Consider the following 17633-nt stretch of genomic DNA (forward strand, 5'->3'; position numbering starts at 1 on the left):
GACAAGCTGGTGCTCTGAGCAGGGGTGTGGCTGAGCAGTCCTCATGAGAAAGGGTGCTGCCTTCCAGAAGGGGAAGGGCCATGGTGTGTGTGGGCATGCCCGAGGCTTAAAATGAGCAACATTATGAAATTGAGCCAGAGCCCTCAGATCTTCACATTGTTTTTTTCTTTGCAGCTAAAGGTCATTTGTGTTTACGTATACATGCACGTATTCATGAAGAGGTTTGAACACATTAGTGCAGGTGCCCGTGGAGCACGTGAGATCTGGAGCTTTGGTTACAGCACGATGAGCGTGCTGGGAGCTGAGCTGAGTCCTTGGTCCGATCCCTGTGCTCCTAACCACTGAGCTCCAGCACCCCCAAGTAAATTTCAGTATTTCTTTCTAGAACTTTTCATCTGGTGCATGATTTACGTGCAACAAGGGGTGTAGTTCTGGAAGGCACCTGAGTTTTGATACATCTAGGGACCGGTGTAACTCAGTCTTAAGATAAAGAGCATTGTACACAACATTTATTATGAAATAACAAGGTTAGAATGGCGAATGATACTTGTAAGCTAAGCACCAGATGACTGAAGCAGGAGGAGCCAGAATTTAAAGACATATGAGACACTATTACAAGTAGTGTGCACACGTGTATGCACACACACACACACGCACACACATACAAACGTGTGCACATGCACACACACAGACTTCTCCCAGCGATGAGCTATGATCATTGCTTTAAGATACAGCATTTGTTTTTGTTTGATTTTTTGGGGAACATTGTAGCCCAGGCTGTCTAGAAACTCCCTACAGACTCAAGGTTGGCCTCAAACTGTTGATCTAGAACTTCTGGTAATCCTCCTGCCCCTGGTGGAGTTATAGGTGTAAGCCCCCACTTCAAACCGTCGCCCAGTCCCACTGATAATATCTCTTACATATTGTCTGTCCAAATTCAGTCATTCCAGTAAGTTATGAGGGAGGGACAGACATCTCGCTGGCACAGACGACACCCCGTAGTTCTTAGATCTCACTTGGAAGTGTGTCGCGTTGTCTATGGGTCTGGCCTCAGCTGTCTGCGTACCGTTCTGATGTTCCCCGGCAGACAGATGGAGGTGCTCAGGGCAGTGCTCATGCTCAGGCGAATGCGCCTAAGCGCACAGTGAGTGCAGAGGTCCTCCCTGCCTGGATCCTTAGCGGGAACCCCACCACATTGCTCAGCTCACTTCTGTGTCAGAAGAACCTCAGGACCAACTGCCATTCCTCTCTCTTCCCAGAGTTCTCAGCAAGCTTAAGGTCCCCAGCTCAAATGTCCAAAGAGGCCAATTTCAAGGAAAATGCAGAGTAAACGTCCTTGAGGACAAGGGCCTTTGTCTTCTACCAGCACTGCTGTTGTGGCTACTTTGGATTCCTGCAGAACTGTGTGAAAAGGTGAGCCAGGCGCCTGGAAAGGGCTGTGTGAGGGGCTGGCAGAGGGTCACCTCCATCCCTGTGACTAATGGCCTTGGGTTTGAGGGGCTCAGTTTCCTCACTTTGAGAATAAGGTTGAGTGTATGAATACATGCATTGCTATACACTTTTGAAATTTCACCCATAACTGTCTAAGTTTTTAGGATTTAAGAAATATTTCTGAAATTTTAAGGTAGAGATTCTTAATTCATTTTTCTTTAAATATGTGATATTTTAATACTCCCTGTATCCCTGCCAGTCGTTTCATGCGATTCCCATGTGTTCATGGAAACAGCTTTCCCCTCTTTCGCTTCCTCTCCTTCCCTCCCTTCTCTCCCTCCCCCTTCTTCTCCTCCTTTCTCTCCTCTCTCCCTCCCTTCCTCTTGTCTTCCTTACCTTTCTATCTCTCCTCTTTTCCTTCTTGTGTTGCTAAGATAGAGCTTTATGAAGCCCATGCTGGCCCAACACTTGCTGTATAGTTGCTAAAATGGCCTCAAACTTCTGATAGCCTTTACCTCTGCCTCCCCAGTGCTAAGATTACAGACATCCAGTACCCTGTCCCAGTTTGCGTACTGCATAGGAGCTTTATGCATGCGAGGCAAGCATTCTATCAACCGAGCCATGCCCCAGCCCCCGGTCTTTCATATTTTCACAATTATGCTCTTGACTGTACCTGATGTGCTAGTAGCTCATGCCGGGCAGTTCCTAACTCACAATGGGACATACTGGCTAAGCTGGGGCTGATCTTGCATTTGCTTTTGAATCCTTTTGGCCAGGCTGTCTGCACTGCAGCTGACGCTGCTATGCTTTCCTTGTCCTATGCTGGTTGCTTGTGCTTTATAATTGACAGGCGGCAGTAGAGAGAGAGAGAGGAGTGAGAGAAGGAATGTTTAAGTCATGTGCTTTGCCTGCAGGCCATAATTTTGGAACAGGAAGGAAGGGGCCAGGATGGCTGAGAGGACTCGCTGTAGGGCAAATGGCCCAAATCTCAGTTCAAACAAGATAAGGGCTGCAGAGATAGAATCTGGAAGATAAAGGTGTTTTCCTGGACTGCTGTTAATGCCTTAAATGTGTGGGAGATTTCCCTGGGCTTTTATTCCCCAAGGTCCTTGCAAGACAGAGTCTCTTAGTTACAGGGAAAACCTTCAACTATAGACAGCCCTTGGTCCCCAAATTCTCAGGAGCCATGCGGGTTTCAAGCACAAAATTCTTGAGCAAACACATCACATGAGCAAACACATGAGTGGAAGCGATGTTTGGTGCGAAGCGGAAAGCTTTACAGATTCTGCTGAAGGTCAAACGGGGGTAGAGAAACCTCCACACAGCACGAGGCATCACCCAACTGCAAACTAATTGGGAAGGAAATGGTTTCAAACTGACAGACTGTGGCCTGGTGACTGAAACCTCACAGGGACAAAAGGTTGCTGTCATTTAAAGGGGTAGCATTGCCTATTTCAATTGTGCAAACAAAAGAAATGAAGCCCCCGAATGAAGCCTCCTCGAGAGCTGGGAGGTTCCATTAGCAGATATTACATCCTCGCTTCTATGCCCTCCTGTGTCACAAACCCTGAACATGTGCCATGTGTCCTGAGGCACTCATTGGTTAATTTGCTTATTCCGTGTATGGCGACAGCAAGAGCAAAGGCAGCAGAGAAGCCCAAACAACATGAATGCTGTGACCCAGGCAGCGTTAAGACGCGGCGTGCAGCTTGGGTAGGTGGGTTTGATCTGAAACTGTATACATGTGAAACTCCAGAGAAAGTGAGATGCTTACAACGGCCCTTCAGGGAATTACAAAAATAAAAGCATTGTTGGAAGTATCACCATATCGAGAAGCAAAGACGAGTTGGGTAAAGTCATGTACTTCTCTGCTGCCACGAGCAGCCATTTGGGGCTGGCTTTAATCAGTGTTCTAAGGAAGGCCACTGGACGAGGCCGATTTTTCTATCATACAGATGTGGTGAGAATTATGTACTTAATTATATCCTCTGAAGGTCCTCAGAAGGTCTACAAAAGCAGTTCTGTATGCAGTCCTTATATTTTAGAGCTGAACTGTGGTGAACAGAGCAATACTTCAAGCAGAATAAAATCGTAATCTAATGGGTGAATTCTTTTAACTTTGTACTTAGTTGGGTTTTCAAAGATTATAAAAAGTAAGATATAGACCATTCAACAAGCTTTGCTGATACCACTTAGTGGCTGCCAAGACAACACATACAGTCCACAAACAAGAATGTTACAATCTGGAAAGCTTAGAAAATTTGTTCACACCACAGACGAACTTGGGTTCCATAAGCACTGTGTGTGTGTGTGTGTGTGTGTGTGTGTGTGTGTGCGCGCGCGCGCCCATGTGTGTGCCTGTGTGAGGGGAAAGCACAGGAGGATGCTTGGGTGTCCTGCTTTATCATTCTACCTTAATCTTTTCAGTCAGGGCCTCCTAGTGACTGAACCTGGAGCTGAGATGTTAGCCATCAAGTCTGAATGATTCTTGTATGTCTGACGCCTGTGGGTGACTTATCTTGGCATCAACTTGACTACATCTGGAATTAACTGAAACCAAAGCACCTGGGTGCACATGTGGGGATTTTTCTTCATTGGATTATTTGAGGTGAGAGACTCACCCACCTTGTGGCAGCTCACATGAAGGCCATAGATGATGGAAGCTTTTGCCTTGCTTGCCCTCACTCTCACCGGAAATTTCACCTCTCCTGTTCCTGAGCAATTCTTTAGCTGGCGTTGGAACCTACTTCTTCAGGACTCTAATATGAATGGAAAACTGTCAGTGTTCTAGGACCTCTCTGGGATTCCAGCACTGGATTGGAACTGCTGAGACATCCAGTGTTATTGAACGAAGAATTAGGGGTTTCTTAATGACAGCCATTGTTGGACTACTCTGACAATAGCCTAGAAGCCACTCTAATAAATTATGTGGGGTGTGTGTGTGTGTGTGTGTGTGTGTGTGTGTGTGTGTGTGTGTTTATTCTATCAGTTCTGTTGTTTTAGACCCTGACTAATACACTTCCCATTTCTGGGGTTGTAAGAATGTATAGCCTTTGACACATTGGATTTTCACATTACACATGGATGCTGGGGATTTGAACCTTGGCCCTCATTCTTGCCCAGCAGATACTTTTACCCACTGAATCACCTTTGTAAACCTTACCTTGGACTTCTGATTCTCTTACAGGCATGCACTTGCTTATCTGGTGAATGTGACGGTCCAGACAAGGGCTTTATGCATGCTATCCAAGTACTCATCATCTGAGTTATATACCAGCTCTTGGGGTAGTCTCAAACTGAATCTTTCATCTTCTTAAAAAGATATTTTTAGGCATTTTTATGATTTAGGTTCTGATAACACTATGGGAGACGATCTATTACAGCTTCATCTGTAACATGAACAATTTTCTAACCTTTCTGATTCTACAGATTGTTGTCTTTGTTAGGATTTTACTGCTGTGAACAGACACCATGACCAAGGCGCCTCTGATAGGAACAGCATTTAATTTGGGCTGACTTACAGATTCTGAGGTTTGGTCCACTAACATCAAGGAGGGAGCTTGTTAATGCTCATGTAGGCATGGTTCAGGAGGAGCTGAGAGTTCTACATCTTGCTCTGAAGACAAACAAGAGAAGACTGTCTCATGGGCAGCTAAGAGAATGTCTCAAAACCCACCCTCACAATGACACACTTCTTCCCCAAGGCCACATCTCCTAATAGTGCCATTCCCTGGACCAAGCATCTTCAAACCACCACAATTATTTCATTACAAAAATTGTTGTTGTTGTTGTTGGTTGTTTTTTGTTGTTATTGTTGTTATTGTTTGTTTTTGAGACAGGTTTTTAGATGGTAGGCCAGGCTAGCATGAAATTTACTAATTTGTCCAGCCTAGCTTTGGTAACAGTTCCTACCTAAGCTTCTCCAGTGTCACGTCCTTTCTTTCCTCATGTTCTTACCATTATTATTGGTCCATACTTTAGTTATTCATCAACTTCATTTTTGCTCTATCTTCCATGTGTAATAAATGGCCTCTGTGTAAGAAAGCTTTCTTGGCATGGTACAGGAAACATGTGCTTGTGCTTTGTTCTGTACTTACTATCCTGGCATTAGAGAAGGTTGTAATTTCATCAGATGTACAGTGTGATCAGTCTTACCAAGTCTTCATTATAGAGGCTCAGAAGACACTGCTGGTAGCCCAGCCTGGATTCTGGAGCTTTGTACAGGAACTAGAGTCAACAGGAGGTTCTCAGAAAGCCAGTGACTAGACTCTTCAATACCCCAGAGATCTCACTACTCCCCCCCACCCCTAGTTTTCTGACTACTGTAAGCAACTTCTTACCTGCCTGTGCCATGAACACCCCCCCCAACACACACACACACACACACACACACACACACACACACACACATGCTCATTCAATGTGTTTTTCTAGAATGCTAACATTACCAGCAAAAACGGATAGGGGTCCAGAGACTGTCCCCAAATGCAGCTTAGCTTGAGTCACTGCCATCTTCCCTCCAGCCTCTCCCATCACACCACAAATACCCTCAACATTCCAGACAGTAGCTGTCAGGAATCTCCATTTGGTTCCAAGCATAGGTGGGGAAGGGCACAGAGCATTTGACAGAGACTGGGGTGAGGTAAGGTGTAATAGCTGGGTAGTGGGGCAGAGAGGAGGGGAACCGTAGTCACCTGGGAAGATGGTGCTGACTCACCTAGGAGAGGGCCTGATCGAAGCAAAACCCTGGCTCCTAGGAAGGTAGGACCTCTAGAAAGGTAGGAGCATGTGAGTGACTGTGTACCTATCCCAAGATTTGGTGCTAACTATGGCACTGGGTCAGCTGCTGAGGTTTATTGGGACCTAGGGAAGGGAAAGTGCCTAGGTTGCCTTGGCCAGGATTGCCATGATGTGGGATGGATGGGTTGGCTGTGCCGACTGGACCAATTGCCTCATGCACCTAATGTAGAAGCGGAGACGTTTCATGGCGTAGATAATACAAAGTGAAGGATACTAGTGCTTGTTTCTTGGCGGTCCCATGCATGCAGTCTAGAACTATCTTAGCAATCATCTAGATTCTAAAAACATGCTTGTTCAGAATCCCTGCAGTCCTCATCCACGGCCACCACGTCTGAGTATGCTAAGTCAGTATTTTCAGCCAGTTCTCCCAGCACACAAGTTGGAGAGCAAAGAGAAAGGGAGGAAGAGAACTCCATAAGCAAGAAAAGCAGTTCAAGTCTCTTAGGGATGACTGATGGAGGACAGCAATCAGCCACAAGAGGAAGAGTAAAGACAAAGGCTTTCTGCAATGCTGGAGCCAAAGACTCAAGCCATGTGCAAAGAAACAGGAGAAGCCAGGAAGGAACCTTCAGAGGATGAGAGGAACAAAGAGAGAATGCATTAGCCTGCAGGCCTGTCCAGCAAGCTACTGACCTTCCAGAATACCTCTTGCGGGCCTGAAATCTCAAGTTCATTTTGAAGCAATGGTTGCTGCAGGCCACGAGGCCCAATCCTAAACTATAGCTGAGGTCTAACGCGAAACTATCAACATTACAGGAGAAAATCAAGCTGTGACAATGGCCAGAGACGAGCAGCAGCCGTTCCTGAAGGGAAGTCTGGGTGAGCCAGACCTGATACAAGGTGGGAGAGCTCGAGCAAGGTGCTTGAAAGAAAAGTCCAGAATGTCGTGGGCCAATGAGGGCAATTTTCATTTCTGTTATTGTGTTGGGTAGGGAGAGCAAGTGAGGAAATTATAGCAGCTGGAGTGGGGTTACAAGATGGAAGCAATAAGAAGCCACTGGTAAAGAAGCAGAGGCTGAAGGAGGAAACGTGGATGCTGTCGTCAGGAGAATGGGTAACCCCGAGAGTGGCAACACAGTTCCTTATCGAAAGGAGCGCTGTACTTGAGAGCATGCATGTAACTCAGTAGTAGGGTGGTTTCCTAACACGTTCAAGGCCCTGGTTCAAACCCCAGTACTGGAAAACAAAGCAAACAACAAAGCAATAATAGTGGGGGGATGGCTCAGTCAGTAAACTGCACGCTGCTAGAGCGCGAGAGCCTACTTCAGATGTCCAGCGCCCACGCGAAGGCCCTGCAACAAAGGGACAAGTTTATAACCCGGTGCTGGTGTGTGGGGTGGGGTGGGTAGGGAAGGGTAGGGGTAGGGTAGAAATAGTCATGGCACTAAAGCTCATCGGTTACCCTGCCTAACCAATTAGCTCCAGATTCTTTGAGAAACCGTATGTTTTAGTTACTTTTTGTGTTGCTGTGATAAACCACCATGACCAAGACAACTTGTGAAAGAAAGCATTTTTAATTTGGGGCTCATGGTTTCATAAGGTTAGAGTCCGTATTGGTGGATCAAAGGAAAAGGTGAGGGCTCACTACAATCACAAGGCAAAGCAAAAAGACACTGGGAATGGCAGAAGTCCTCTGGAACCTCAAAGTCTGCCCCCAGTAACACACCTTCTCCAACAAGGCCACACCTCTTAATCCTTCCCAAGCAGTTCCATGAACTGGGGACCAAGTATTCAAACACATGAATCTATGGGGGAGGTGTGGCCTTGCTGTCACTGGGGATGGTCTTCGAGGTTTCAGAAGCCCTCACCAGGCCCAGTCTCTCTCTGCCTCCAGCTTGTGGATCAATCAGATGTATCATTTTAGCTACTGTTCCAGTGCCATGCCTGCTGCCATGCTCCCTGGTATGATGGTCACAGACCAACCCTCTTTCAAGTGTAAATGAGCCCCTGATTAAATGCTTTACTTTTTTTTTTATAAGCATGGTGTCTCTCAATCACAAATGCACACATAGACACGTGCAGACAACTAGAGTGCTTTCCCAGGGAACAGGCTGAGATGTTATCTAGAAACCAAGAATAAACCCGAAGTTATTCCTGAAAAAGCAAATGGACTAGGAACTAGAGCATGTACCACTAGGTGGTTACGAAAAAAAGGGACCTCATGTCACTAAAGAAAAATGTCCAGTGTGGAAAGTCATCTTGGAGTCTGGAGTAATAGCACTGGTGGCATTTTTCCCCAGAGAGGTTGGTTGGATTGAGGGGTCATGCTCCTCCGCAGACTTCAAGGACCAATAAGTTCCTGGTCAGGCCTCTAGTGTGCTGTGAGTGCCAACCCCTGGTCACCCCAAACAATACTGACTTAAAATTCTATTTTAAAACTCTGGAGATGATTGCAAACTTTTTTTTAAAAGAGGCATGTACCACCCATTTCTCTAGCAGCATTTGGAGCTTTAAGACAATAAGGAAGTCTAGCTGATCATAGGGAGCCTCTCCCCTGTTTCTTCTTTCAGGTGACAGGCCCTTATGCACCTCTGGCTGGCATCACTCACTATGCCTACTATATAGCCAGAACCAGGAATGATGACTAGTTTATGTGGTGTTAGAGATCAAACCCATGGTTTTCTGCATGCTAGGCAAACATTTTACCTGCGCGGCTACACCCCCAGCCACTAACACATGTGCAACCCCAAGAGCACCTCCAGTAACTATATATTACAGTTCTGAGGCTGGATGTTACTAAAGGGAAATTGAATAGAACCTGAGATCATCTACTAGGGCCTTTTATTGGGAGAGTTGTATGCTGTACAGTTATGACAAACAAGTCATTTATATGACTGTGAACCTTCTCTAGGAGTTAATGTTTTCACAGGGCTCCCTCGTGGGAGAACATAACCAACTTCGTGTTTTGAGGAAATGGCTAGTGGTGGAAAACTGTAAGATAACTTTCCATTGTTTTTGATTTTTTTTTAACTGATATGTAAAGTGAAGCCCAGTAGAATTGCATTACAAGAAGAAGTTGGTCTATGTCTCTTCAACTCCAACACTCTGTGGTCCTCTGAATCATGACTGTTTGCTGGTCCTAATTGCAGTCACCACTGCCAGTGCCCCTGGGGCACCCCCATTTTTACTGTGTTGTAGCAGCCCTGTGCTGGTGAAGGGCTTTTGTGGACCCAAGGACAGATAGATTTATATGTTCAGAAAAAAATGGAGATCAGTCTGGCTATTCCAAATGCGAAGGCTGCTTTGAAAATGGAGAGTGAAAATTTGTCTTGGAACATTGCTAAATCGTTTTTGAGGCTTCCAAGATGACAGAGAACAGGGGTTGAGACTGTTGACAAGGACAAGTCCTTTTTTTTAGATGCTGACACTTGTTGGAAATGCCTAGATTACTTTGAAGGCTTGGCTAGATCCACTGTTGGCAAGACAGGTGGATCTGTTGGTGACATCAGAAGGGACTTACTGGTATCTTCGTGGGCAGAGAAGAGTGGTTCTACCTCTTTGAGATTGCCAGTTGAAAGTCAGCATCAGCTTTGGTTTGCAGGAAGGCTGTTATCGGCAAACCACCCCTATCATGCAAGCTTTGTTCCTGGCTGAAATCTATACCAAGGCTGCTGTGCATCCTGGATTCTCCAGCCAGGCTGCCAAGGCAGATTCAACCCCAGCATCTCAGTATGGCAGAGGTCTTCCTCACTGTGTGTGCACCCACTGGGAGGACCCAAAGCTGCTATTTCAGAACTCAGGAGCAAATTCCCACTTCGTATTTCTCACTGTCATACGGAGGAGTCAGTGTCAAGGCCAGCTCTAGTGGCACAGGACTGTTTGCACAAGTGGATATTCTTGATAGATTTATAGACGTGATGGTGCAAACCCAAAGTTTCAAGCCCTGCTCACTCTACCCCCAGAAGATACAAAGGAGGGTCCATTCTCCAACCAATCACATGCAGTGTATGTTCTTGATTGTGTGAATGTCCTTTGTGGCAGAGGTCAGTATGGACCTGAAGACCTCATACCAAAGGATGGGTGTGACAAGAGACCCACCAACCAGCTGTAGAGGCCACATGACCTGTGTAGAGACATCTGGACCAGGTGTGGCATGCCCGTTTTATCACCGGACACCTCTGCAGAGATTATGGGATGGGCCACCAACACTGCTTTGGGATGAGTAGCTGATGTCTTCTCCAGGGACAGATAGTAGCATCCCAAAACAGTGGCAGAGCTTCAGAGCCCACAATATCTTGTTAACGGGTACAGGGCCATCACAGCGGAGCATCCCATTTGTGGACAGTGGAAGTCAAGGTGATTCACAGAGAGCAGATGTCAAGTCATGGTGGAGTGAGTGGGATTTACATGTGAGGAACCTCCTTATGGAAAACCCTCGAGAAGCCTCTCCGCAACGCCAGCCTGTGGGTGACAGGGGCTGGCTCCTTGGTTAGAGGCCATACAGAGTTGTTTCTGAATCTAGACTTTCGGTCGTTGGTTAGGAGGTACTTTCGTGTCCATTTTTCCACCTTCTTCCAAATGAGAAAGGTCAGTGTATGAGAGTCAGAAGACAACTTTTGGAGACTCACGTAGCACAGGCTGGTCTTGAGAGGCTGGCCTTGAGAGAGGTGTGGCCTCCAACTTTGGATCCTTCTGTCTGCCTTCTGAATGCTGGGATCCTGATCACGTGTGTACGGCCACACCTACCTATGTTCTTTTCTCACTGCTTTAAGGAAGCTGATGAGAGAGAGAAGGGGGCGGGGAAGAAGAGGGGAAAGGAGAGGAAGAGGGAGAGGGAGAGGGAGAGAGAGAGAGAATGATGGTGTCAGTATTTTGTGCAGATGTTAACCTGTCTCATAAGAACTTGGATTCCTGGCCTACCATAAGGGGGACCTAAGCCCAGTCCTTGAATGGAAGTGAGCCTCCTGGGACAGAAAAACGAGCCTTTTAAATACATGAATGATTTGTTAGTGAAATGAAAATGAATCACACGGATAATATTTTTAATGAAATCTACTACACTAAAGTCTTTCACGTTTAGCTTTAATATTTTGAGTAAAATATGTACTTTATTGAACAATGTGGTTGTTATTAAGGAAGTGGGGGAGAGGGGCAACCCAAACTCCCGGAAGCCTTGTTGTGCTTTCTAACATTTCTTGCATCTGTCCAGCAGGGAGGCAGACACATGTCCTGTGGGAGTGCTCTGTTCCAAGTAAGTTATCACTGGGGCCACAGAGTGTTCAGATCCTTGCTCTGGTCTTCCCAGAGTGCCCCGAGTAGGAAGCTATGCTCTGGGAGGCCAGTCTGTGAGACTGCTCCCACCAAGCTCTCTAGGAAAATTGTGCTTTATTAAACCCTGAACCATGAGAAGAGGACCAGCTCTGCATGTGGCAGAGAGATTTAACTATCCTACAATTTCTCCCCCACGGATTTATCACACTACTGGGAATGACCAGTTTTCTTACTAGGGTTGACCTGGCATTCTTCACTGTTTCTTTGGTTTAAGGCATGTCCGGAAGGACCCTATTAAAATGCAAATATGTTAGTCAGAAGGAGCTATTCATCAATCCATTCGCACCTCAGCAAGGATTAGTTTATCAGATCAGGGGAAAGAGAATAAGGCCTCAAGGAATGGGAGATAGGAGGTCTATTTTGATTGGAAAGGAGGCCCAGAGAGGTCTTTTCAAAGGCCCTTGGCAGGGGTGCCTGGGTGAGCCCCGGCCTGCTTCTGCTCTTGCTTTAAATGCTTTAATACTTTGCCTTTGAAATTCAACTCCACTTCAACTGCACACTTTACCTCTTATCTTATCCTGCCTGTGTTTTCTCACTTTCCTAAGGAGATGACTCCTCCCTCAGGAGTCCTTTCATTAGCTACCTTCCACTCATTAGTGATATCTGATCTGTGTTCTTAATAGTCTTCTTTGAATTTTTATTTTTATTAATTTTTAAATTAAAATATAATCACAGCACTTTCCCATTCCCTGCCTCCCTCCGACCCTTCCCATGTGTCCTGTCTTCAACCCGTCCCATGTCTCCTTCCTCATTACGTTTCAAATTGACGGCTTCTGTTGTTGTTGTTGTCGTTGTTGTTGTTATATTATTACCACATATAAATCTATAAACTCAACCTGATGGGTTTGTTTGGTTATTACTTGGATGTATGTGATCCAGGGCTGACCACTTTGTATTGGATAACCAATTATGAGACTCGTCCTTGCCTCTCCCAGGGATAAATTGATAAGGGAGAAATTACAGAGTAGGTAAATCTCTCTTTCTGCCACATGCAGAGCTGGTTCTCATGGCTTCCTAGAGAGCTTGATGGAGCAGTCCCATAGACTGGCCTCCTTGAGCATGACTTCCTAATCAGGGCTCTCTGGGAAGACCTAAGCAAGGGTCCAGTGATAGCTTACCCCTCTCTCAACAGACACTAGTTGCCTGGAGTTCTTTTTCTAGGGTTGGAACCAAAGCAATTTCTCCCTTCTACATGCTCCTGTCTATTGGTAGGGTCATTGCCCAGGTCTTGGTAGGCAGCCGTAATGCCCACCAATGGATATAGCTTCCCTGTCATGTTAGGAGACACATCTCATAGCAGAATTCAGACAGGAACTGTGTTGTTCATGTGCTGTTTAGCTCTGTGTTCTGACCTGTTATGGTTTCTGTAATGGTCTCCATCTGTTCTAGCGATGCTTCCTTGATGAGGGGTGAGAGCTACGCTTACCTGCGGGCATAAGGATAAGTTTTAGAACGCACTTTAGAATTATCCTGATCTATTAAAGCGATAACTAGTAGGTTCTTTTCTGAGATCCGTGATGTCCCTATCCCTGAGTAGTTGATTAGGTTTCTAGTACCAGACAAGATTTCTCTCCTATTGAGAATGCCTTAAGTCTAATTAGATAGCCATTGGTTACTGCCACCCATCACCATTATACATTTAGAGATGTTCTGCCATGCTGGCTGTTGATATAGATGGATAAAACTTTTGGTTATCTCCCCTTGCAGTTTACATAGTATGTTCTGGTACTACAAAAGTGAGATTGCAGGAAGCTTTCCGGTCAGATCCAGCTGAAATCTTCCCAAGTCCTGTGTGCAAAGCGTATAAGTGCTCAGCGTCTTCAGCAATGAGGATTATTATTGTATATTTACTGAAAATTATACAACATTTGTACACATATGTGTCATACTCATGTATGTATACACACACACACGCACACACGCACACATGCACACCCCTAATCTTTAACTGAGTTATACTATTGAGTTGACAATGCTCCCCACATGACAAACCCCCACTGGAATTGGAGGTCACAGTAGCCCAAACGATGACTCCTCAGACATAGGCTATGGCTGCCGTCCTCAGCTACCTCTCAGAGGCTGACGGTAAGTCTCTGTGCTGATGATAGTCTTCATTCATATGCATCTTGTTGGTCGAGCTCTGAAGAGTTCAGGAACTAGGTTAGGGACGCTCAGGAACAGGGTTTAACTTGGTGGCATCGTAGGGCATCGGCTGCTGCGTTCCCCAGCATCTTGGGGTCTGCAGTGAAGGCTTTACCTAGATTCTTCTCTTTGCTTCTCCCCCCCTCCCCCCAGGCCTCAATTTGAGTTCTGCTTATTTTTTTAAAAAAAATTTTCTGTCCCCTGATCCTTCTTTGAAACAAGACTTCAGTAGTCCAGATTGCCCTTGAATTAGGAACGCAGCTGTAGATGACCTTGAACTTTTGAGTCTCCTCTCTCAACATAGGATTACTGACACACATCACCACAGCCAGCTTATTCTGGGGATTGAGTCTGCTGCTTCCTGCTGCCAAGTGAGCACTCTACCAGCTGAGCCACCTCTCTAGTCCTGGCGTGCTGTATTCCTCCTGGTGTGCTGTATTCCTCCTGGTGTGCTGTATTCCAAGTAGTCCTTAACCTCTGATTAGAGGCCGCACAAGTGGTTGCTTCTGAAGCTCTGAGTGAATCCTGGTAGGACCAACCTGCTGAATCGTATCTCTGTTTCATTCAGTGGTGGATGATGGGAATGTCGAAGCATCATTCTCCGGATCACCACAGCTCTGGCTCTTTGCTCAGAGTGCTCTGAGCTGGGTGTGGGGGCGCACACCTCTAGTCAGGACTCAGACTAGGAGGTAGAGGTGGGCAGATCTCTGAGTTTGAGGCCAGCCTGGCTATACAGAGTGAGTTATAGGACAACCAGAGCTATACAAAGAAACTCTGTCTCAAACCAAACTAGCCAAACAAACAAAAAAGACTGTTCTGGAACAAGGAATCTTTGGCAAACACCAGGTCATTGGAGAATGGTTCAATGTCTAGGCATCAGGGCTACCTACATAATCAGCCCAAAGCCTGAAAAGGGGAAGATATGGAGGCCAGAGACAGTGTGGCACGGGTATCAACCAGCCCTTTAGCAAACCTTGGGGTGCAGGAAGCCCTGACAGGGAAGCCTGTGTGGTAGATGCTCATCTTTTAAACTTCCTGCCTGGTTCATGAAGCCAGAGTTCTTTCTAGCTGACTGTATAGTAGGACATTGAACTGATACTTCTTCAAAGGCTGTTAAGCCATTTAAGTCTTGATTACAAATGAAGGTGAACTAGCCAAACTGAAGAAACAATTTAGTGGCTTTGATAAAGACTTCGGGGATAAAACATTACATTAAAACAAAGACTTACTTTATTTTTAAGTAAGAGAGAGAGGGGGGAGGGGAGGGTGCGTGCGTGCGTGCGTGTGTGTGTGTGTGTGTGTGTGTGTGTGCGCGCGCGCGCGAGTGCGCGCGCCCATGTGCACATGCATGTGAGCACAGGTGCTGAGGCCAGGCAGGTCTGGTTTTCTGGAGTTGGAGTTACAGGCTGTTGTGAGTCACTTGATGTGAGTGCTGAGAACTGGACTTTGGTCTTCTGCAAAAGCAGTACACACTAACTGCTGAGCCATCTTCTTCAGCCCTAGGAATAATCTTCCGGATGGTATGTAATCAAATACTTAATGGTGACATAGTGACTGTGTATCCCATTTCTGTGTGGGCTTCATTTTCAGGCATTGTCAGTTCATAGGTTGGTCCTGAGAGCAAATGGTATTTATTCAGCAGAAGAAACCTCTGATCTTCCCTCCCTCCCTCTCTTTCCCACCTTCCTTCTCCTTGCAAAGGACTCAGATATTCATGTCTTCCTGGCCCAGTCATCTGAGCTCATCAGCTCTCCTGGGTCTCAGGTCCACCGTTGTTGGGAGAAATGTTGTCCCTTGGTTGACATCCCTACCAGAACTGTTTGGAAAGGGACAGTGGTAGATCTCTGAGGAAAACCAAACAGTAACAGACGCCCAACCCACTCTGTAAATGCCTTCACACTTTATCTACTCTATAGAAATTTGTTAGTAATGACGGTGAAATGCTTCCAGGAGAGAGGCTTGGCTCTGAAGAAGGGGCTGCTTGGCCTCTGACGGCAACAGGAGGGCACTAAAGGCATTCACGGGAGTGTCCAAGAATCCCCAAGAGGCTGAAGTGAAAGGTGTTGCTAACAGTGAGTACCCAACTTTTCCTATTCTGTGTGTCCATGTCTGACACTGTGGGCACACAATTTTTGTGGAACCAAATGACTCTATAAAAACAGCACATTTTCCAGCAGTTTCTTCTTGTTGGGGAGTGACAGGCCACACTTTCTGGTTTTGATGAATCATCGACAGATAGCAGGAGGAGGCTTCCTTGCTAGATGAGTTTCACAGCCTCAAACTGTGTATCGTAATTAGCAGTGCAGACCTCTAGAGAGGAATCTCTTGGTCTGGAGACAATATTGTGTAGATCCAGTAAAGGACTCTCATCTTCATTGTTTCCCTATGAGCTGGTGTCTGAGTTAGCTGGGTGTTGCTTTTCAGAACCCAGTTCTGTGTGTGTGTTGTGTGGTATCTAAGTGTATGATGTGTGTATGTGAGTGTGTGTACATGTGAGCTAAGTGTGCGTGTGGAGGTCAGAGGACAACCTCAGGAGTCAGTGCTCACCTCTCCACCTTGTTTAAGGTCTCACGATGTTCACTGCTGAGTATGACAGGCTGGCTGGCCCATAGGCTTCCATATTCTCCTGTCTGTCTCCCATCTTCCTGAATTGAAGATTGGTGCCCAATTGTGTCAGACTTTATGCCGTTTCCCAGGATCTGAACTAACGCTTGAATGACAATAGTTTTTTCCATTAGTTATCATCCCACTCCAATTTTTCCCTCCCTCCCCACCCCCTCTCCCTCTCTCCCTTTCTTTCCTGAGACAAGGCTTCTCTGTAACCCTGGCTGTTCCGGACTCACTTTGTAGACCAGGCTGGCCTTGACCTTACAGATATCTGCCTGTGTCTGCCTCCTAAATGCATTAATTATGATTAATGGCATACACCACCACACCCAGTCAATTTTTCTTTTTCAGTAAGCTATCCACCCCTTTCTAAGACAAGGTCTTTGTCTGTCTGACCTCCATCTTGCTGCGTAACTCAGGTTCACCTTGGCCTTTCAGTGATCTGCCTCTGCACTGCCGGGTGCTGGAATTACGGTGTACCCCATAGAACTCTAGTGTCCTCTCTCATTTTTGGTCACAGATCCTAATAATCCCATGAAGTAGATGCCATTATGGTGTGTACCATTTCCATGGGCAGAAGATGAAAATGAGTATTTGCGGTACGGAGCCTGTTTTCCTCTAAGGGAAGCCCAGCTCTCTGATAGTCAGAACCTTGCTAGATTGGAATTCACAACCAAGCCCTAATGAGCGACATTCCCTGCCCATGCTCCAGGGGCCGGAGAGAGTGGGGCACGAGCAGGTGTTTGCACAGAAGTATTTTAGACATGTTGAAAGTTGGATTGTGTGTGCATGTGCATTCAGGTACGTGTGTGTGTGTGTGTGTGTGTGTGTGTGTGTGTGTGTATGTGCACATGTTCATGAATGTATATATGTGGAGACCAGAAAATAGCTTTGGGTATCATTCCTCAGGGGTCACCAATCTAGGTTTTTTGAGATTTTGTCTTTCATTGGGCAGAAACTCACCAAGTAAGCTGGCTGGCCTGGCTGGCCAGAGACCAGTCTGTTTCTGCTTTATTGACTAACATCTCCCTAGATCTACATATGTGATCCTTGTGGGAAGCTCTGCAGTGGATATTAGCCAAAAGGAAGCTCGAAATACCCACGATAAAACTCACAGATCGTATGAAGCCAAAGGAGAAAGAAGATCACACCAAAGTGTGGATGCTGCAGTCTTACTCAGAAGGGGGAAGAAAATAATCTCCAAGAAGTAGAGGGAGAGAGGAGGAGGAGGAAAAAATGGGGGCCAGTTCAGGTATGGGAGGAGGTGGAGAAAAGTACAGAGGGGTCAGGAATTTGAGAGTAGTTGTGGGGGAGGGACAACCGAGGTTAGCCACTAGAAAGTCCCAGATGCCTGCAACCCAAGAGGTTCCCAGGACCCAACA

General features: G+C 46.2%; 1 protein-coding gene and 1 long non-coding RNA gene across 6 annotated transcripts in view; one reads left to right on the forward strand and one right to left on the reverse strand.

Moving 5' to 3' along the window:
• Positions 1–1259: 1259 nt before the first annotated feature.
• LOC102551724 (uncharacterized) overlaps positions 1260–17633 on the forward strand; it is a 78919-nt gene continuing 62545 nt past the window's right edge. Inside the window, exon 1 of the long non-coding RNA XR_015642780.1 lies at positions 1260–1413. This is a non-coding gene — a long non-coding RNA (uncharacterized LOC102551724). The remainder of the gene's footprint in view (positions 1414–17633) is intronic.
• LOC147999669 (uncharacterized) overlaps positions 7727–17633 on the reverse strand; it is a 28407-nt gene continuing 18500 nt past the window's right edge. For 2 of the 5 annotated variants that reach the window (XR_015642777.1, XM_087593657.1), the window contains 3 exons: positions 16192–16354; positions 12855–12928; positions 7727–10947 (listed from right to left, as the gene is read on the reverse strand). Coding sequence is in view for 3 of the 5 variants with exons in the window: in XM_087593657.1 (XP_087449783.1) it covers positions 12925–12928; positions 16192–16354 (167 nt within the window). In the remaining 2 variants the exon portion in view is untranslated. Of the gene's footprint in view, positions 10948–12854; positions 12929–14852; positions 15259–16191; positions 16355–17633 lie in introns of those variants that run through there. The other 3 variants (XR_015642778.1, XM_087593658.1, XM_087593656.1) reach the window with 3 other exon arrangements.

This window comes from Rattus norvegicus, chromosome 18, assembly GCF_021556685.1.
Source record: "Rattus norvegicus strain SHRSP/BbbUtx chromosome 18, alternate assembly SHRSP_T2T, whole genome shotgun sequence".
Classification (NCBI taxonomy): domain Eukaryota; kingdom Metazoa; phylum Chordata; class Mammalia; order Rodentia; family Muridae; genus Rattus; species Rattus norvegicus.